General features: G+C 47.7%; 1 protein-coding gene across 1 annotated transcript in view; it reads left to right on the forward strand.

The window, feature by feature from the left end:
• The first annotated feature begins 3,625 nt into the window (after positions 1-3,625).
• ADCY3 (adenylate cyclase 3) overlaps positions 3,626-22,459 on the forward strand; it is a 68,074-nt gene continuing 49,240 nt past the window's right edge. The window contains 1 exon segment of the mRNA XM_039886948.1: positions 3,626-4,337. Within this exon segment, the coding sequence (XP_039742882.1) occupies positions 3,663-4,337 (675 nt within the window). The 5' untranslated portion in view covers positions 3,626-3,662.

The raw sequence follows: 22,459 nt of genomic DNA on the forward strand, positions 1-22,459 counted from the left end.
CCTATCCAAGCAGATCCCAGGATAGGGTGGGGGTCAGGATGCCCTCCCAGCTCCTACCCAGGTCCACGATTCTGTCTTCACTTTAGGACACGTGTCATAGGCAAGTCACCCACAAAGCCATTCATGGTCTTGGCTTGTGTGGGTTCGTGCATGTGCGCGCGCGTGTGTTTTAAAGATAGATTACTGTGTCTTTTAAAAACAAAAGCAGTGCACGCCAGTCATGCGGATTACATCAAAATGTATAGTTTGGAAGCTGAAGGTACCTCCCACCCTTTTCACTCAAGTGTGGTTATTTTTAATTGTCTCTGGACCAGGACATTTTCAGCATAGATCAGTAAGGATTGTTGGGCCCCTTGGGGACAGCCAGTGCACTTATACAGTGTCATTTCTTCTTAGGGAAATTATCCATTCATTCAATGGCTGTGTGGAGTACCTGTTAGGTGCCAGGTACTGGAGAAGCAGCTGTGAGGGAGACAGATGAGGCTCCTGTGCCTGGCAGCCTGCATCTGACTAGTGTTTTCTCCGATCTCTGTGGGCAGGACCTGGAGCAACTCTCTTGCTCTGGAATATTAACCCAGGAGCCTCTGGCTCCCAGGCAGGCCCTGTGAGGTTTGCAGCTGTCCCGTGGGGTTTCCCACATCCACAGAGAAGGGCCACACCCATAACCCGGAGTGAAGAGCAGGGATGGGAATGTGCTGCTGAGACTTTGTTAGGAGGCTCCAGCCACCTGATCAGATCCTTCCCTCCGTTCCTGAAAGGCCCGGGTTCAGGTCCCCTCTGACTGCCACCTGTGAGCAGCCGAGAATCTGTCTTGTTGGTCGACCTGGTGCCCTGGCAGAGCTGGCAGGTGTCCTGAGGGCAGGGGTTGGATGGCTCCTCTGATCTTCCTTGATACCTGGCCAGGCTGGGTATCCACTGTGTGCCCTCAGCTCACGTCTACTGAACAAGTGTCTGCAGCAAAGAGGATTGTGGCAGGGCAGAGAACGGAACAGTGAGGGCAGCAGTTGAGAAAGGAAGGGCAGGAGATCGGGGTTTTTACCAGGGGTACCTCTTTGTGGAACCCTCTCCTTCATGGGGTGGGGGGCGGGAGCAGGGTAGACCCAGCAGGGAACCCACTGGGGCCCAGGAGCTGCGCATGGCCTTGTCAACTAGGGAGCCCCACAGGAGAACTCTGAGGGTCGGTACGTGTGCCAGGAAAGCGGGAGGGAGGCACAGAGGGTACAAGGTGTGCCAAAGCAGGCCCAAACAGTATGCATCAGCTTTTTCCCTTTTGTTAACACATGCCCCTTTGTTAAACATAAAAATCATACCTCCTTTTTAACATCATGTAACAATTCAAAATAAATATTTGGACTCCAAACAAATTAAAATAATGGGAAAAGTGCTGCTTTATTCAAATTACCCTCTTTCAAGATCTAATGTTATATCCCCCACCTTTGGAATCAAAACCCTGATGAGTTTGGGTTGAAGTTGGGAGCTTTTCAGAATCAGTATGAGGGAGTGATGAATCTATTCCCTGAGGGATGGGAGCTGACACCTGAGGTTCTGGAAAGGGAACTCATGGATGACGCTCAGGAGCTCCAGGAGGCATCTCCATCCAGAGCCTGGATAGTTGAGTTTCTCTCCTCTCTGACCCTTGTCTTCTGCTCTACCCAGGGGATGTTGCTAGCTGTCCTCAGCAATCCCTTCCCCCTCCCACATGCTTTTGTTCCGAATTAACCCATCTCCTTCCTCTCCCTTCATCTAAATTCCTAAAGCCCATTGTTGATCTTGGCAAGATATTCCGTCGAATCCAAGGAAAGGAATTTATACTAAGGTTAAGAAGGGACTGATAGGCTTAACCACTTAAAGGTGCATTTGAGTTTTGAAGGAGAGTTTGTAAATTCAAGCACATCTCAAACAGGTGGAATGTGCACGGGAAATCTTTTTGAAGCCCGATCTCCTCCAGTTCCACGTGCCCACTGGGCCACTCCTACCCTCGTGCGTCAAGAACACAGCTCAGCTGCGGGTCCTTGTGCAGAAACCGCAGGACCCGCGCTCGGGCGTTTGGGCTGCCAGGGTGGGCGGGGACACAGGCCCGGGGGAGCGGTCCCGAAACCTCAGCCCCCGCCTTTCCGCGCCCGGAAGGAAGCCGCAGTGGAGGAGGGGGCGACAGAGGTGCCCGAGTGCGCCTCACCTGCGGGAGGGCAGGTCCCGGTCTTTTATCCTCGGGGGGAGGGCCTGCGGGGGGAAGGCGCTGACTCCCCCATCCTTCCTGCCCGCCGCCCACCCCGGAGCTTCCACCGAGCAGTCGCCGCCAACCAGTCCCCCGGTGCTGGAGCGCGGGCCCACCGGGGCCTCTCCAACTCTCGCCCCGCGCTCCTCCTCGCCCTTCTCCTCCCAACCGGCGCGGGTCCGGGGCCTGGAGCGAGGCGCCTCTCCCCCACCCCTCCCCAGCTCCCGGACGCGCTCGCCGAGAGGGCGGTGACTGCGGGGAGGGAGGGAGGGAGGGGCGCCGCCCGCCTCCTGGGGCCTGGAGCGCGCGTGGCCCCCGAGCCGCCCGCGCCGCGCGCGGGGACTCAGTGCAGCGCGCCGCGCCCGGCTCGGCTGGTTTCGCTCGGTGCGCGGGCGGCAGAGGATGCTGGCGGGCTTCCCCGGCCTGGACCCGCGCTGCTGCCGAGAAGGGCCCCGGGTGCGCTCCTAGCCGCGCCGCGGCCACGGCGACAGCGGGGGCGAGAGGGAGGAATCCGGCCGCGCCGCGCACGCCAGCCCCGTAAGCCGCAGCCCCAGGGGCGGGCGCCCCGAATTTTCCAGTCCCCGTCGCCTCCTCCTTCCTACTGCGGCCAGGCGCCTGTGGATGCGGAGAGGCAGCCCCGCGCCTCTGCCTGGATCCCGGGCCTGACGACGGGGGAGCCGCGCTGCGGTCGGGGGCCATGGCGATGGAGGGGCGGCGCGGCTCCGCGGGGAGCAGACCCCGGGCGCGCTAAGCCTCCCGCCCCGCCCGCGTGACCCGGCCCCACGCGGCTCCGGAGTTCCCGCACAGGTAAGCGCGGGGACAGGGCCGGCCTTCCGGAGGGCACTCAGCGCCCCGAGGTGGGCAGCCGAGTCGCCAAGGGCTGGGTGGGGAAAGGAAGTAAACAGAAGGAAGAGTCAGGAATCCCCGATGGCTCCGGCTTCTTGCTGGCACGTTGTATCTTCAGCTTCTCAGGCGTGGGCCTGGAGGAGCCTTAGGTGAGGAAGTCAGGGACTGAGAGAAAAGAGATGACAGAGGCCAGGGGTGTGAGGGACAGAGAGGTGGCCAGGCCCCTCGGCAAGCCAGAGACAGGAAACCGAGTGTTGGCTGGACAGGACTAAGCGTGTGTGTGGTCAGTGGTGGCGGGAGTGTACAGATGGCTGCAGAAGGGCCTGCTTCCCGAGCCTCTTGCAACAGCGGTTCTTTTATGAGGTGGGTCATGGAGAAGCCCAGGTAAGAAGGAAGAAGTGTCGCTACTTAGCCGTGTCCTTTAAGTTCCAGATGATCAGGGCCAGGCGTGCCCTGGAGACCTGCTCTGCGTTCCTGCCCCAGGCGGCCAGCCCTCAGCCTTCCCCAGCCTCAGAGAGTGCTGGTAGGTGGCCCATCCCAGAGCCCTTCCTCTGCTCCCGGTCCACTTCCGGAAGGCCAGCAGAAGCAGACACCAGCCAGGATGCCGAGGAACCAGGGCTTCTCCGACCCCGAGTACTCGGCGGAGTACTCCGCGGAGTACTCCGTCAGCCTGCCCTCTGACCCTGAGCGCGGGGTGGGCCGGACCCATGAAATCTCTGTGCGGAACTCGGGGTCCTGCCTCTGCCTGCCTCGCTTTATGCGGCTGACCTTCGTGCCCGAGTCCTTGGAGAACCTGTACCAGACCTATTTCAAAAGGCAGCGCCATGAGACCCTGCTGGTGCTGGTGGTCTTCGCAGCCCTCTTCGACTGCTACGTGGTGGTCATGTGCGCTGTGGTCTTCTCCCGCGACCAGCTGGCTCCCCTCGTGGTGGCTGGGATCTGGCTGCTGTTGGACATCATCCTCTTCGTGCTCTGCAAAAAGGGGCTGCTCCCGGACCGGGTCACCCGGAAAGTGGTGCCCTATCTACTGTGGCTGCTGATAACAGCCCAGATCTTCTCCTACTTGGGCCTGAACTTTGCCCGCGCCCATGCGGCCAGCGACACAGTGGGCTGGCAGGCCTTCTTTGTCTTCTCCTTCTTCATCACGCTGCCCCTCAGCCTCAGCCCCATCGTCGTCATCTCTGTGGTCTCCTGTATGGTGCACACCCTCGTCTTGGGGGTCACCGTGGCCCAGCAGCAGCAGGATGGGCTGAAGGGGATGCAGTTGCTGAGAGAGGTGAGTTCCGCCCTGGGCTTCACCCTGTGACTTTCCCGCCCACCAGCTCGCTGCCAAGGTGGTACCTGCTTTGAAAGTGGGGGTGGCATGGTTTTTGCCCTTGAATCAAAACGTGTCCGGGAGGCCTCCGAGGCTCTCGGCTGTCTGTGCAGCTCTCCCTCAACCCCTGGTTTTGCATTAGAGTTTGTCTGCTTGGCCCTAGGGACTGAAGGATGTCAAGACATTGGGCCTTAGGGCTACTCTGTCACTTGTGCCAAGCCCAAGTGGGTGGCAGGAAGGCCCACCTAGACCTGAGGTTGAGACAGCATTGTCCTGGCCATTTCATTTCATTGACCTCTGCCAGAAGGATCTCTTGTGGGGAAAGAGGCTTCCTTGGCTTCTGGCCCCTAGTCTGTCATTGGTTAGCTTTAGCAAGTAACTGACTTGTGTGGACTCATTGCCCCCCTGTCAAATGGGGCAGTGTCTGCCTACTTGCATAATGTCGTTGTCAAGATCAAGAGAAATGTGGGTGAAAGTGCTCTCCTGGGTCCCAAGACCCCCGCTCGGTGCTGAGGGGCTGCAGAGACTGACATGTGATTCTGCGCCTTCTGAGTTTAGTATCTGGGGGACTGACTCCGCGGGGCTTAGCGTCAGTGAATTCCGTCGCATGTCCTGCCCAATACCTCTTTAACCTCTTTATTTTCTACATGAGAGGGAGAGCAACCTGCTCAAGGCCACACAGTTATGGCAGTCATCTCACTAGAGTATCCCTTTCCCAATTCTATTTCTCAATTTCAGTTCCAGTGCTCTTTCTACTACGTCACACGGCTGCCTCCATCTCGGCCGGAGCCACTGTCGTTGTCTCCTGGGATGGGGGGCTGAGTCTCTAGGTGCCCAGCGGTGCCATTGGTGGTTGATGCAAGAACCCAGTGGGGCCGTCCCATTGCTTCCTACTTGGTTAGAGAAAAACACAAGTGTTTCTTGATTTTAACTTTTTCCTGGTTTTTGGACCAAGATTCTTTCTGTTTTCCCATATGGTTCATGCAGTGTCCTCTCTTATGGAAGCTCTTGGTGCCTCTCTGCAGGTGCATCTGGCACACCAACAGATCCTTTTGTTTTTTTCGCAATGCCATTTCATGTAAGGTGACAACCTGCCATTACTGTCATGACATCTGGGTCGGTGAACTTCGGCTTGTGCTTCTGCTCATTTGGGACCCCTGCTGGAAGCTGTCTGGGAAAGAAAGGTGAAAGTCATTCCTACTGGGAATCAGTAGACAGGACTGCCTAGAGGCACACAGGTAGGTGGGCCTGGCAGGATCTGGGGCCCGGGATCAAACTCTGAACCATTACCTTCTACTGAAGTCACCTCTGGCCCTTTCCTCTCTGCCAGGCTGCCTGGACCACATGAGTTTGCCATATGCTTTGCTGTCCATTAGGGGAGCAAACCAGACATTCTCTCTATTGGAGCCCAGAGGTTGATCCCATGATTGCTGGTGTCCTTTGGACATTTCTAAGAAACAAACACCCAAACAGATGAGTAAGCAGAAAAAAGATAAGAAAAATAAGTAAATCAAGAATAACAATATTAGCATCCCAGGAGAGCATGGCCTCGACTTGGAAGCAGTACCCTGGATGTGGCTTTGGGAAAGGAGGGGGAGGGGAAGGTAACTCTCAAGGTCCGTTTGGGAGCCTGAGATCGCGAAGGAGGCCCCAGCTCTCAGTGGGCTGCGTTCCAGAAGTTTCTGAGTCACTCGTTTGGAACTAATGTGATTTTTAAAAAGATGCTTGGGTTCCCAGGCCCATCCACCAGAGTCTTCCTTAAGTCAGTGTCCCTGAATTTGCTGTCTCTGAGTTCGGTAGAAACTAAGCCCTGCGTAGCCCTGCGTGGCGGTGGGGAGAACAGCCCCCAGCTGCGGAATGACGCGTCACTCGCCTGCTGCTCCTCTGGGCCTGTGTTGTCCCATGGGATGGGGGTGCCATCAAGGATAGAAGAGGGTAGAGGCTGGAGGACAGGGACGTGAACACAGAGTGGCCAGACTCCCTCCCCTGGTCATCGTAACACCAGGAACTCTCTGCAGTCTCCAGCACCTCTCACCTTTTCTCCCTCCTGTCGATAGACTCCCCTTTTCTTCCTCTTCGCCCATCACCTGTTGGCTCCAGCCAGGGACTCCCTCCTGGGTCAGTAGGGGACGAACCCAGTTTCACAGTTAGAAGCAGACACAGGATTTCGGGGTTTTGTGAGGACGTTTGTTGCTATATCCCCGGCAGCACTGAAGAAGCATTTGCCCAAGTTGTCTTCCTCTGCACCTTTCACCCCCTCAACCCATACTCGGCTCCGTGCGGGAAAGACAGGAGGGACACAGGGGCCTCGGGGCCTGAAGCCTGTCCTGGGCTCTTCTCATGGGAGGCAGGCAGGTGGGTCCGACGGGTAGAGCAGGTGCAGTCAGGGAATGTGGGATGAGGTGTGTCGGAGACTTAGGTGTTGCTGGGACTTCATTTATTAGTGAATATTGCTGAGTGACGGGCCTCACTGCCTGCGGGGCCTGGGAATGAAAGAGGTCAGATGATGACAGCCTAAGGCTGTGGTGGAGAGCACAGCATGGGGCTGGGATACTGGGAGCGGGGAGCTGGGGGAACAGGAGGAGTGAGCTGCAGCTGCCAAGGTCTTCCCACATTGCCCCCCTTGCATGGGTCCTGGCACCACCAGGCCTGTTAGGACACAACTTACCCTTACTGCCTCCAAACTGTGATGAAGCAGCAGGAAGTCGAGAGCAGGACCAGCAGCAGCTGATGGGTGAGGATGGAGGGGAAGATGGGGGTGGGGAGAAAATGCCGCCCAAATGGCGGGGAACATTCCTGTGGCCAGTGGCTGCTCCTGAGACCCTCCCATCCTCCCATATACACCTGTTAGCTTCTGACGTGTTGTTAAAGGAATGAGTCTGTGGCAAATTAGGGGTAAGGGACCCCTGATTTCATACCGTTGATTTATTTCATAGCAGAAAGGCTATTTGAGAACAAAATTCTCTCATGGAATTAATAGCCTGTTAAGGCCTTTATTCACAAATTAGAACATGATAGAGCTGTGGATGTGTAATTTCTTTCACACCTACAAATTACATAGCAAACCATTCGCCCAGTGAATGAACATGCGGCTCGGAGGGGCCGGAGGCAGCTGCCGTAGTGGGGGTGTGAGAGGGAGCTAACGCCTCAGACTCCAGTCTGCAGGCCCGAGTTAAGGGTTCTATACTATACGCACTGTCCCAGTTAATCCTGGATGTTACTGGTTCGTTTTACAGATGAGGAAACTGAGGTTCTGGGATGAGGAAACAGGAGGTGGAGTGGCTAAAAAACTGGGGTGGGTCACCGATGAGTGAGAAGTTGGGGTGGCGAAGGTGGGGCACTGACTGGGGGCTTCCCTGGAGGCCTCTCTCTGAAACCCCGGCATCCGAGCACCTTCCTGCTTCTCTGGCTGCTAAGCAGTATTGAAAAATGGTGTCGAGAGGTAGGAGGCCTCTAAGTATCCTGGGAAGCACCCCTCTCTCCTCCTGGGAAGTGGATGCAAGGAGGGGAGAAGTCTGTGACAGAATGCTCCCTGTGGGAACACGGCCAGGAGTTCATGAGACACGAAGTCAGATGGCAGCCTGGCGGCTCTGAGCAGCCAGAGGCGGTCAAGCTGAGAGAGTGCGCTGGACACAGGTTGGGAGGAGGCACGTTCAACCCTGTTCTGGGCTCTGCCACTGTCCCAGGGACGGACGGAGGGGTCATCCCTCCATGAAGAGTGTGCAGATCAGCACTGTTACAGACCAGAATGAGGAAATGTGTGAGAGGCCATCACATCCAATTGCATGTGAGGAAGAATAGTCAATTATTGAACATGTAAACAACTTAGCGGAAAGTTTTGCCCTCAGTCCCTTCTCCCGTCTCATTCCTCTGTGGCTTTTTCTGATCTTTGCCTATGTGTAAACAGCTTTTCTAGTTTGTCGTCATCGTACGAGTGCAGTTTAAGACTTTTGCTCACATTATTTCACTGACATTTTGCCGTGAACATCAGAGTGGCGGTGTCCCCTCACCCCCTCAGGCCTGCCCCCTGAGCGTCACGGTATGCCTTGTGGTTACACGTACACACATACACACACGCTCGCACGCTCGCACGCTCACCCCAGGCTTGGTCTGCCCAACAGCCCTGGTAAGTTCTCCCTGAGATGGAATTGCTGGGACTGCAAGGTGGTTCTTTTTCTGCAATTTCTTCATAAATGCACAGTGAATCCCACTAGGGTCCTCCAACCCTGAATAAACATTCAGCACCCCCAGCTGTCTCCTCAGGAGCATGCGCACTCTTGATAATAGACGTCCATGGGCACAGGCCTGACCAACACTCCAATGGGTGCTCAGAGGCGACACGTGTGTGCAGGCTGGGCCCAGGGCACGCGGAGTGTAGATAAGGCGCTCCCGTTTACTGAGAGCTCTTGCTGTGTTTCAGTTGAGTGTCTCCCAGCCAGAAGCAGATATTTATTTTACAGATGGGGAAACTGAAATATGTGATGAGTGAAATGACTTATCCCAGGGCCGTACAGCTAGTAGGTGGTGGAGCAGGATTCGAACCTAGGTCCGTGGGATTCCAGAGTTCCTTCTCTTCTGCAATCATGAAAGAACCCCTTAGGTCTTCCCTCAGACCGTTGAGATACAGTTCCAACCGGATTGGGTCTTTGGTCTCTCAACCCACAGTTATTAGAAGGGGCAGCTTTGGGAGATGTAGAGATGTTTCCAGGGGCAGACATATTGCCACTGATCAGGGAGCATAGCTGTCTGGGGGTTCAGTGTTGCAGCCAACAGCCCCTGTATATCTTCTGTGGCCGTAGGAGGCATCAACATGTTACAGGACACTAGTAACTGGTGTCCATAATGATGACCCACTCGTCTAAAAAAAAAAAAAACATTTAGTATAAAGTGGAGTGCAATGTTGCATTTTAAAAACTTTTTATCGGAAATGGATAAGAACAAGTTTGGACAAATAAGGATTCTATTTTGGAACTTGAGGAAATTCATTATGTGGGATGGCTCATTTCTCAGTGGCTTTCCTTGCACATACAGCCGTTCATTTACTACGTGTTTGTGTCGTGCATCGCTATATAACAACCTCACAACTTAGTGACTTAAACCAATAGCAGTTATCTCGTGATCCTGTAGGTAGACTGTACTCAGCTGGGCAGTTTTTCTGCTTCACGTGGCACTGGCTGGGGTCACTCACTTGGCTGCCTGGACTGTTTCATTCAGCCACCAGCATGTAGCTGACAGTTGTGCTAGAAGGTTCTCAGAACGTCTTTCATGTCTGGAGCCTCGGGGCTCCACCGCATGACCTCTCCGTGTTGGTAGCTTGGGTTTCCTCACAGTGTGGTGATGTCTGGGAGAAAGTGGGAGGTACAGGAGTTTTTGAAGGCGAGACCCATCCCTGTTGGTCAAAGTAAGTCACAAGGCTAATCCAGGTGCACGATAAAGGGAAATTGATTCTACCCTGATATGAGAGACATGTGTATAGGACAGGGAGGGAAAGATGGAGGGCAGCCATTTACCAAACCAGGGGACACATGAGGGAGGCTGAGAGAAGGGACTAAGCCATGAGTCCGGGTGGGGTACAAAATACTCTGTGACCACAGGAAACTTGAGAAGTTAGAAATGTGGTCCAGAGCAAGGCATATATAACTTCTTGAGGGTATTACTTCTCTGTGAGATCCAGTATATCATTTCTAAGATTTTCAGAAAATTTCAGAAACTGCATGTAAAAAGACGATGGCTTGCAGTTCATCCGTATGGGCTTTGCCTTGCCTTACATTTGTGAGAATTCATTCTCAACTTTTCAAACACGCGTACCCGCTTGGTCCAGGGCACTGTGCCAGGTTCTGGGGAAGCCGTTCCACCTCCAATCCCAACTCAGGCACCAACCCTGGCCCTTTCTCTCCACACATCAACTAGACGGGGGAGCCTGGCTCTGATGTTGGTGTTTCTTTCTCAGGAGGTGAGTATTTACTCCTGCATGTCTTTCAAAAATGGTGGATTTGTCTTTCTTAGCAAGTTGTCATTTGCCACAAGGAGAGATTGAGACTCATAGTAGAATTCCTTTGCAGCCCCTGGCAGGGCCTTGGTCCGTGACCAGCGTTCTATAAATGTTAAATGTATACATTCCTGCTCTGCTGTTAACCTTTTACTCTTTGAGAGTTTGATAAAGTTTAGCTAGATCCAAGCTAGAGGAACTGTTCTGGTGTTAATCCAAGTGATTTGAGAATGATTTTTTAAAAGCAAGATTTAGATGACTCTTCAAGGATGCTAATCAATACTCCTTTACCACTTTCTGGTCTAGGGAGAAAGCAGCAACAGAAAATGAGTCATTGTTATTCCGTTGCCCTAATTCTCATCTTCTCCTTGGGCAAAAGTGATTTACATAAGATTACACAGAAAAATGGCTGAGCAGAGTTGGAGCTCTCACCATCCCACCTCCCCCACCCCCCACCCCACTCATTCCTCTAGTCTGTGACACTTCATTCCCTCCATCCCTTATCAAGCATCTTGTCAGGGCTGCAAGCATTGTTCTAGGCAGGGTATATGAAGAGTAAAACTCAGCCCCTGCCCTCAGGGATCTCACAGTCCTGCTAAGGAGAGGGGGCCTACCTAGGGAAGCAGGAAGCTTCCAATCAGCTGGCTGTTGAGTTGGGTTTTGAAGGATGAATAGGAGTTTGCCAGGTGGAGCAGTGAGAATGGGGCTTTCTGGTCAGAGTCATAGGAAGTTCTCACTTGCTTGGGACTGGTGCGAATTGCTGTGTAACAGGAACAGGAGTGGTTGGTGGGAGCTGGAGAGACAAAATGCAGAGAAGCTAGAGAGCAGGAGGGGCTAGAGATTTGGGGCTTTATTCCTATGATGGTGGGGCTCCCCTGAAGGAATTTAAGCAGGGACAGATATGATCTGATTTGCGTTTAGAAGGATCATTCTTGTGGACATGAGTGAAGCCAAGACTGTTTAGGAAGCTATCAAAGTGGTCCAGGCATGACACCGTGGGGGGTTGCCCACCAAGGAAGTAGGGTTTGGAGAAGATGAGTTCAGTCTGAGGTGCCCATGGGACATCCAAGTGGAAATAACAGATGATTTAGTAGATAATTATTGAACATCTATGTATATCAGGCCCTGTGCTCAAGATCTGGAGTTTAGAAGAGAGGTCTAGAGTTCAAATTTGGGAATCATCAACATTTCAATGGCACCCAAAACCATAGGGAGAATAAGGGTTGCCCAGGGAGAGTATACAGAATCAAGAGGGAAGAAGGCTTAGAACCTAGCACTAGAGAGCAGCAGCCCGGTGGTGGTGGGGTCCCCAGCATGGAGCATCTGTGCCCCAACCCTGCTTCCTTCCCAGCTTCCTGCTTGTCCCAGGTGGCCTGTGATGGGTGAATGGACCATTTGGGAGCAAGAGGCAGCCTCTGTCTGATGGTGTTTGCACTGCTGGTTCTCTTGCGTTGGGGAAACAAGACCAGCAGAGGCGAGGCAGGGCCGGGGGTTCAGGTGAGGGGCTGGCTGCTCACTCTTCTCCTAGGCAAAGAAGGGCACAGGAGTGTTACTTTGTTACCTGGTGGGGGATAACGTAGGTAGAGGCACCTTGCAAACTATAAAGCACCATGCAAATGCTAGTTATTTATTTTTTTATTGTACTTAAACTTGACAAACCATCTCTGATCTTTTATCTATGAATGAATTAGACCAAGTTTATTATCCTTTCTCTCATCTCATTTCTGTGTAACCAACTGGCTTTTTTCCTCATTGTGAAAGCATTATTTTTTTAAAAAATGTTTTGATTATGAAATGCTTTATAATATTGCAGAAACTTTGGGGACAAGATAAATTATGATCTTATAACCAATTTTTTTGGTGTGCTCTTTTCTAATCTTTCATAGGGGAATTTCTACAAAGCCGTACATATGTTACTCCTGCTTTTCTTAGCTTTGTAGCACAGACTCTTGTGTTTTAAATTAGTCTTCGCAATCATCAGTTTTAACGGTTGCATGATATGTTGGCTAATTGTACCGTAATGAACTGCTCCTTTTCTATAGGGCATTTGGTTACTCTTAATTTATTACCATTTATATTTTATTTAGTTATTTATATATAATACCGCAGGCCTACTGCCTCTCTCCTTTCCCCTCCTGATCATTTTATGTCTGATGCCTCTTCCTCTGATCACGTTTTTCAGCTGTTGCTTCCAGCAAAATTCCTCTTTATGCTTCCTTAGAAATATCCTTTGATTTTTTTTTTGACATAACCTTTTCTTGCCTTTTCCCTTTCCTCTCAAGAACATTTTCTTTGTTATAAACAGAAAATCACATGTTTCAGAACAAATCCCACCCAACCCTTTATCCTCATTCAAGACCCCAATAGAAGCAGACTGGATTTGAACTCGGCAAGATTTCTGTCATTGTGGTTTGTTGTCCACATGTCATTTCAAGACGGGTCCCCATGAATGGAACTTGGTGCCAGCTGAGTCAGATATGGCAGCATAAGGCATTTTCCAGCTCCATGGTGGGCTTCCCAGCTGCCCCTGGAAAGCTGAGTTTTTCACCCAAGGGGTCTGGATTCTGGGGAATTGATCCCCATGGGCCAATTCTTAAGAGACTGACCTGTAAACCCAAGGCTTGGTCACCCACTTGATGATGATAGGTGGACCTCACTGCCCTCTCAGGGAGGGGAATACTAGGTCTGTTATTGGGTACAGATTTGCGTGGCACTAAGTATGGGTCATCACCCCAGCTGCCCCATGGGCTCCTGTCCCAGTGGTGGATGACTCTGTCAGCTGGACACAGGCTTCCCTGTAGTGCCAGATACGTGGCATAAATTCTCACTCTCCAGCTCTTTTTTCTAAACTCCTACACTTGATTACAGTTTATCTTTCATTGGCGCAGTATTAAGCACTCTGGAAAACATATTAATCACCCCCAAATTGGGGTTGTAGTTGTTATATTGCTATCTTTGGGGACCAATTTGGGACATTGCCTCTTAATTTCAGTAAAGGGCCCAATGTAGGGTGTTTAGGGAGCATTTCCTACCTTTCCATCATGTCTTAGCTCAGACCCACTGACCTCTACAGTTATAAAGGAGTGAAGGGGCGTTGGGGAGGCTGATGCCTGGGTAGGCTTTCTGCTTTGAGAATCCATAAATGCCCTGGCTACATAGTCATTTGACATGGATTCCCTCCTGGCTCCTCATTTACCAACTGTGAGATTTAATCTCTTGGTCTTGCTTCCATATCTGTGAAATGGGCTAATGATACCTCCTTCACTGGGTTAATACAGTGTTGAAACCTACCAAAGGATGTACGTGGCCTTGCAGTGCAGGGCCTGATACGCAGCTGGCACTACAAGTGCCTGTTGCTCTGGCAGTTGTTGTCAGTGTTATATTATTGGCTGTGATGAAGAGGAATTTTGGGCCGACCCCAAGGGAAAGAAGTACAGCCCCTTGTTCCAGAAGTCTGGGAGTACCTTGGTTGTCTTACTCATGCTTATAATCTGCCCCCCCCCTGTTTTTCGCTGGACCATCATTTTTTGCTGTTGTTGCCTTATAAATGTTAGAATGTACTTTTAAGATGAAGTGCCTGTGAGGACAAAGAATACTGTTCTTTTGATGCAGATTTTTTAATTTTCATTGTTTTCATTGTGAGTGCTTATTGCTGTCTTTGGCATTTTATAGAAAAGAAAGTAGAGGAGAGACATGAGATAGGTAATAAGGTGCCCAAGATCACACAGTGAAAATTCAGGCAGGCTGGTCTCAAGTCCAAGTTTTCCAGATCCACATGCAGTGAAAATCCTCTTATCTGATGAGACTGAGACAGGGAGTTGGTCAGTTAATGCAAAAAGTTAAATGATGGTGGCAGTGGTCATACAACTGTGTGTCAAAACACACAGAACTTTATACCAAAAAGAGTGAATTTTAATCTACGTGAAAAAAAAAGGAATTCAGAAAAATAAGCGCTCAGTGGTGATCAGTGGATGAGCTCACATAGTGTGGCGAGAGCTATGATACCTTAGGTCCTCTGTGGGACGGGGTTCAGGCACAAAGGGGCATTTGGGGGTAATAGAAGAGTTATGTATTGTAATTGTGGATGTAGTCACACAGCTGTAAAATTTGTCAACAGTCATCAAAATATACACTTTAAATAGGTGCTTTTTATTATATGTAAAGTATAACTCAAGATTTTTCTTTAAAAAGTAAAATTTAGGAATCATGAAAAATTGCACATATATAATTTATATAAATTTAAATAGCTCACCTTAATTGAAAACATGTATCTGTACAGTCACTTGCTCATCTTTTGTTGTAGGGAAAGACCTTTCCTCTGCATCTGGGTGCCCTCACTGGCGTTTTTTGGTGGCCTTTTTTTGTAGCTAGGAAGTGTCATCTTAAGGGAATTTCCAATTCCCTTAAAGTAGAGGGAGAATTAAAAACCACTCGGAAATAATCTGGGTGCAGAAGGCTGACTTTTTTTTCCTATAAGTTTTTGCTGTTGTCTTGCCCACTTCCAATTCATCAGCAGTTTTTTAAAGCTATATTTACCCAAACTTTCCAGAATACTTACTTTATTTGTCTTAGAGGTACCGTCTTTCACACTCATAATTCATCTGTTTAGGTTCTGTTTAATTAAATTATGTAAATATAACCAAAAAATTGACATAAGCCGGTTTGTGACTAAACAGAACTGATCTTGGGAAACACTCCAAAAAATTGGAGCAGAAATGCAGGGCTGTTCTCAAGAGGGTCGGGCTGGCTGTGCATGGAAGGTCAGCAGGTTTTACAGAAGGACTTGACTAATCTGGAATTTGGGTTCAGAAAGCTTCAGAGAGGTCCCGTGCTCTTTCCCCTTTTGGAGCACCATCTAGTTCCTTCTGAGCATCCATTCTTGGTTCTAGTTTATCCAGAGGAAGGAACAGACACCTGCTTTTTGTTTTCTACCTGGCAGCCCTTCCGATATTTGACTTCAGCCATCTTTCTCTCCCTTAGTTTACTCTTTAGCCTAAACCATCTCACTTTTTCAAGAAGTCCTCAGGGGATGTGGCATCTGGACCTTACACTATCTTGGGCACTTTCTCAGGCTGCAGACTGAAACGTGATGCCCCAGGAGTGCCTTGCCTGTTTTACATGCGTTTCCCCCCTCCTGCTCTAATAGCCCTGCCCATCCTACCCTATTGCAGACAGAAATGCTAGAAGTATAAGTTTTATAGCTGTAATTTAAGATTTGGTGGGGAGGGGGTTTCTACTCCTGGAAGGTTTAAACATCCTTAATGAAAGAATGGTAGTCAGCATAAAAATTCAAGTTAATATAGAGAAAACCCCTGTTCCCAGGTGACAGGCCAGCTCTGAAGAGACTGATGGGATGTTCCCTGACCTGGCCGGATGTGCCATTTAAGGCAGTGGGGCGAGGCAGAAGAGCACTTGTCAGGGACCATCTAGCCAGAAACTCTGCTCATGGCTGGAGGATGTGTCTGCCTCCCTGAGCTGCCTGCTGACCACGCTCTGTCCCCCACAGCCTGCGCATCCCTTATGCTACATCCCTTTTCCATTGCTTCTGTGTTTCTGTCACCCTGCCAGAGCAGCCACCGTCAGCACGATGATCGAGTTAACTGGAGTCTGACACATCCCCTTCTTTGTCCTCTTCTTTTCTTGCAGGGAGGCTGTATTTGTTGTTGATTCCTTAGAATGTGTAATTTCATTTGTATGCCTGTTGATGGGCATCTATTTTCCGTTCATTTACTAATTTACCTTTTCACTCAGCCAAACACAAATGGCTCTGGACACATGTTTGCACAGGTTGCTGGGTGCTGGGGGTATAGAGATGAGTAGCTGGGGTCCTGCCTACAAGGGAGACCCAGCTTGGTTTATGTCCTTTCTTTAAAAAAATATGGACCCGGCACAGAGCAGTCCCTCCATAAATATTTGTTAGACATTGATGCATGAATTATTATTGGGTTGAATCCTGTGAAATCATCAATGTGCAAAAACTAAATCTGCAAAAAATGCAAGCCCGATCCCGTCTGATCTCAGAAGCTAAGCAGGGTTGGGCCTGGTTAGTACTTGGATGGGAGACCACCTAGGAACACCAGGAGCTGTAGGCGTTAAGAATAATAAAAAAAGGATTGTAAGCTGACAAGGTCCTTGCAGTCTGTGAGGTCAATGGAGGGTTGCCTCACCTAAAAAAAAAAAAAAAATCTGCAAAAAATGGCAATTTCATTTCACATGGTTCAATCTAATATAAAAGTAATGAAAGTGCTCATTACGGAAAGCCTTTAAAATACTAAATAGTATGGAAAATATTACCCATAATATTATCCCTCAAGGATACTTACTATTAACACTGGGCCCCTTTCTACAGACAGATATGAAGATTGGTTTTTCTTTTGTATCATGCACGTGCTTGTGAGAAATAATGCAACCTAGGAAGGAGTATAAGGAATAAAAGTGAGAGCTCCCCTTTCCTCCACTCCCCTTCCATAGAAACCTTTGCCAGGTGTTTGGCCTGTATACTTCTAGAGAGCTTTCTATGAATTTGCATAGTTTTGTGAATATATGCACACTTAGGATTGAGAAATGATTTCTATAAACATGCAAGTCAGCGGAACCTCTCGGTGCTGTCTGCACATTTCTCTCTGGTGACCAGTGTCCCACTCGAGGTGCGGAAGTGCACCTGCAGCCCTTCCCTCCTCCAGCCAGGAAGTCCCACTTGAGGTCCTTGCAGGTGGCCTCTTGTGTGTAGCTGAGGAAGAGCCAGGCTGTGGCGAGCTGCTCCTGCCAGTCTCCAAAAGGACTTTTTCGGGTCCCGCCGAGCAGGGAGTGCTGGCACTGCCTGGCACAGCAGTCTGATGGTGGAGGTGGCGGGGTACACGGCAGCATCCTGGCCTAGAGCGAAGTACTGCCATCAGATCTGGCACCTGCGGTAGCTCTGGTCCTGAATGAGTGGGTTTATTCATTGGGGTTCTTGAAGGCGTCTGAATCACACTTCAACTCGCAAGGTAGAAGAGAGAGAGTAGTGGTTGTGAAGGAGGAGGCAGGGAGCCAGGGGAAGGAGGGAAGCCAGGCCAGGGGCTGGACGCCCGGGGCTCTGGACAGCTCAGTGAACCCCGCTGGGCCTCTCTTGGAGAGTTAGGGCTCCATTTATCCACATCCTCGTCAAGTGCTGACATTTCTTGCATTTCTGATTTTACCTACTGTCATTTTTGTCAGTGAATAGGAGTTGAATTCAGACTCAACCCTTCTGTGGGTTCCAGGGTGTTGGGCAAACCATTTGATCTCACCAGCCTTGGTTTCCTCCTCCATAAGTGTGGAGGATAGAGGGGCATGTCGCCTAGCCCAGGGAGTAAGAGCCAGATATGGGGCCAGATGTCGGGGTTCCAAGGCTGGATCTGCTATTTGCCCGCTCTGTGATCTTGGTCAAGGTGATTAGCTCTCTCTGTTCTTAACTAAGCCTCTGAACGAGCTACCATAGGTAAAGTTCTTAGAATATGCTTGCTTCCTAAGTTCGTTATGATGCTAGCTCTTACAGGGTTGTGGTAAAGAATAAGACAATGAGTGAAATTCTCTTGTAAGCCACAAAGCCCATTCAAGTGCAGATGTTACTATTATTATGTGTTTATAACTATGTAAACCCCCAAAATGTGTCTCTGTTGGCTGGTGCCAAACTGCATTTTGCTCGAGTGCAATTTCGTCCCTTCTGCTTGCCGTTCCCTACTTCCCACACCACATCTTCCAGGACGGATGATGGCCTTAGAGATCTCACTGAGCATTTCTAGAGAGGACACTGAGGCCCAGAAGGGCAGTGACTAGCCTGAGGTCACAGAGTGAGACAGCGACAGAGTCTCAGTCTATAGCCTCGGTCTCCTGGCCTGCAGGCCAGTGCTCTCGCAACCCCTCAAAGACAGCTGATGAACTCTGTGACACCTGTGCATGGTGGGGCAGGGGCCTGTGACAGGTACAGGAAATAGGAGGCAGAGGCACGAATAGTCTGTATGTCTTTGCTTTGGGAACTTATGTAGATATGGGGGAGTTTCAAGGGTTCGTGATAGGAGCAGGTAGGCATTGGAGGCAAGTGGCATTGGAATATGGGATGACAAGGGTGAGCGAGGGGCCAATGGGGTGTTAGGAGAAATTTGTTCAGTCAGGAGGCTGTTGAGTGTGTGGTTGTGTGGGAAGAATGACAAGGGGAGGTGGAAATAAAGGGAGGGCAGGTGACCTGGTGTGGGGGTATTTGAAGGGGATGGTCTGGAGTTCTGTGCCACGGAAAGAGTTTCCAGCATAAATTTGGGATGACTTCAGGCTGGTGAGCTGCTCTTGGTTGCGTGGTTAATTCTGCTTTTGTTCTCCCAATCTTGGGAATTCTGTTTACTTCCCTGGGGCCTCTCAGTCCTTACCAGGCCACGGTTCTCTCCCTTGAGACCTGGAGCCAGGAGCTGAGTGGTTTCCTGGAACAGGAGTACCTGCTTCTGCACTCTGACCTTACAAGAAGGAAGTCAGAGGCTGGAATTTTTTTTTCCCCAAATTGTGAGAGGCTACATTGATAGATTGGTCTCAGAGTGAATATCCTGAGAGGGTATTTCCTCTGGCTCAGAATAATTGACTTAATCTCCTGGGTGGCTCATTTTTCCCTTTGGAAAAAGGAGAGATCCTGCCTGACTCACTCCTTCATAAAATACTGTTTGCTCAACTCCTCTCCCTCAGGAAAGTGTCGCAAAGACGTATTTTGATGTAATCGTTAACTCTTATTCCCATCACAGGGACAGCAGGGGCCAATACCTTTCTTCTGGGTCTGAAGGTGGGTTCATCCCAAGATGATAAAAAGGAAGTCCTCAGGCCCTCAAGGGAACACTATGACACACAGACCTGTGAGAATGCAGAAGAAAAACATCATTCTATCTCGGTTAGGAAAGGTCTTGTGGAGGAGGCAGGACTGAGTTCAGCCATGAAGGGCAAATTGGATTTTGAGCCCTAGATCGGTAGGGAAGGGGCAGAGGTGATTGCCGGTGAGCAGTGGTCTGGGGGATGAACATAGATGTATTAACAGAACCTTCGACTGGAGCATTGGATATATGAGATAGTACGGGAGAAGGCCGGAAGATAATTTGGGATCTGAAATGGAGGCCCTAGGAAGCCATTTGAGATAGCTTTGACTACATTCTGTAAGCAGTGGAATCCCAGAATAACAGAGCACAGAAAAAATATTTGGAGTAATAATGGTGGAAAGTTTTCCAAATTTTGTGAAAACCATAAACCCACAATTTAAGAAGTTCAACATAACTCAAACAAAAATTAAAAGAATCACACCAAGGCACAGCATAATTAGATTGCTTACTACTAGTAATAAGGAGAAGCTCATAAAAACAACCAGAAAGAAAAAAAAAAATTACATAGCAACAAAGATAAGAATTATAACTGATGTCTGGTCAGAAATTATTCAAGGCAGAACACAATAAAACTGAAAAATAAAAATGGTCAATCTAGAATTCTATACCCAACAAAAATATTCTTCAAAAAATGAACAGGAAATGAAGACTTTTTATAGACAAACTGAATTTGGGATAATTCATCACAGGTAGACCTGCGCTACAAAAAGTATTAAAGTTTTTCAGGCAGAAGAAAAATGACACTAGACAGCAATTTGGACTGCACAGACAAATGAAGAGACTCCTAAATAGTAAACATGTGGGAAAATATTAAAAAGTTATTTTTTTCATTTTTAATCTCTTTAAAAGACTGAAGCAAACATATAAACAATGTACTGTGGAGTTATAACACCTAGAAGCAAAAGTTTAGCACAATAGCATAAGGACAGGAGGGGAGACATGAACATATAATTTTCTGATAATATTTGAAGTAGACCATATTAAGTTAAAGTTGTATATTGTAAATCTCAGCAACCGTTAAAAAAGCATCACAAAGAAGTATGCCACATAAGCCAATAATAGAGATAAACTAGAATGATAAACATTTTATAATGATAAAGTAGTAAATTCATCAAAAGACATCATAATCCTAAATACATATGCACCTAATCACAACGATCTAAAATACATGTAGCAAAAACCGATAGAACTAAAAGGAAGAATAGATAAATCCATAATTATATTTGAAGACTGCAATATTCCTTTCTCAGTTATTGGTAAAACAAATAGATAAAATTATTAAGTATATAAAAACTTGAATAACCCAAACAACCAGCTGGACCAAAGTGTTATTTATAGAACTCTCCCCCCAACAACTACAGAATACACATTCTTTTTAAGTGCACTGAAATGTTCTTGAAGACACACAATCTGCTGGGCCATAACACAAGATTCAGTGCATTAAAAAATGATTGAAATCATGCAAAGTATGACGTTCTCTGACAAAAATGGTGGATTGAAGTAGCAATAACAGATACATTTTGAAAATCCCCAAATATTTGGAAATTTAAACATTTCTAAATAACCTGTGGATAAAAACAAAAGAGACATTAGAAATTGTATCAAATTACATGAAAATTAAAATATAACACCAAAATTTGTGGGATGCAGGCAAAGCAGTAGCGAGGGAAATTTATAGCATTAAAATGCTTATATTAATTTAAAAAGGTCTAAAATCAATGATCTGTGCTTCTACCTTAAGTAGAAAATTTAAACCCAGAGTAAGATGTTGGAAGTAAGAAAAAAATATCAGACCGGAAAATAGTGGACAAATGATAAAGATCAGTGAATTCACAACTGATTCTTTGAAGAAGTCAATAAAATTGATAAAACTTTAGATGATCAGGGAAATGAGAGAGGATACAAATTATAAATGCCAGGAATGGAAATGGGAACATGACTATAATTCCTACAGACATTAACAGAATAATAAGTTAATGTTACCAGCTACTGTAAGCCAACAAATTTGACAGCTTTGACAAATTGGACAAATTACTTGAGATATAAACAACCAAAGTCAAATAACCCTATATCCATTAAAAAAAGTGAGTTTTTAGTTAAAAACCTTCCCAAAAGAAAATTGCAGCCTTGGGTGGTTTCAGTGCTAAACTCCACCAAACATTTAAGGGTGAAATAATGCCCATTCTGCACAAACTCTGCAAGAAAATGGAAGAGGACTGAACATTTTCCAACCCAATTTACGAGGTCAGCATTATCCTGTTATCAAAACCAGAAACAGACATAAGAAAAAAAAAAAATCACTAGAGATGAATAGTCCTCATTGTGTATGAAAAAACATGCAATTTAAAAAGTTCATATGAATAGGAAAGAAATGAAACTCTAAGTTTTGGATGATACGATTGTCTGTGTAAACAATGCTGAGGAATCCATAAACTGCTAGAAATGAGTTTTTTAACAAGTTTGAAAGCTACATGATTAATATTAAAAACTCTATTGTATTTTTATATACTAGCAACAAACAATTGAAAATTGAAAAAAATCCATTTAAAAGTAGTATCTAAAGCCACGAAATACCTAAAACTAAATGTAACAAAATATGTGTAAGACCTTTGTAGTAAAAACTATAAAACATTGCTGAAATAAAGATCTAAATTAATGTCGAGATTGCAGATAACAATATTATTAGGATGTCAATTCTCCCTAAATTGTTATAGGTCAATTCAATCCAAATCAAAATCCAGGCAGTCTTTTTTTGTAGAAATAAGATGATTTTAAAATTTAAATGGATACATAAGTAGATGGAGTAGAAGGGGTCAAATACAAGATGACAGAAAAATCTAACTATGGGCAGTGAACACACAATGCAATATATATATATATATATATATATGCCCTTACTGTTGAATTGTACACATGAAACTTACTGGATTTTGTTAACCAATGTCACCATAATAAAAAAATTAATTTTAAAAAATAATATATACACAAACTAGAAGAGCTAAAACAATTTTTTAAAAAATTAGATGACATATACTACCTAATTATGAGATGTAATATAAAGTTACAATAATACAAGACAGTATAGTATTAGCCTAAGAATAGACACTTAGATCAGTGAATCCAAATAAAGTTCAGAAATTGACGCATAACATCTATAATCAATGTTCAACAAAAGTGCCAAGGTAATCCAATGGAAAAAGGATCATCTCAACAAATGATGCTGG

The sequence above is a fragment of the Pteropus medius genome, unplaced genomic scaffold (genome assembly GCF_902729225.1).
Source record: "Pteropus medius unplaced genomic scaffold, Ma_sr-lr_union100, whole genome shotgun sequence".
In the NCBI taxonomy this organism is placed as follows: domain Eukaryota; kingdom Metazoa; phylum Chordata; class Mammalia; order Chiroptera; family Pteropodidae; genus Pteropus; species Pteropus medius.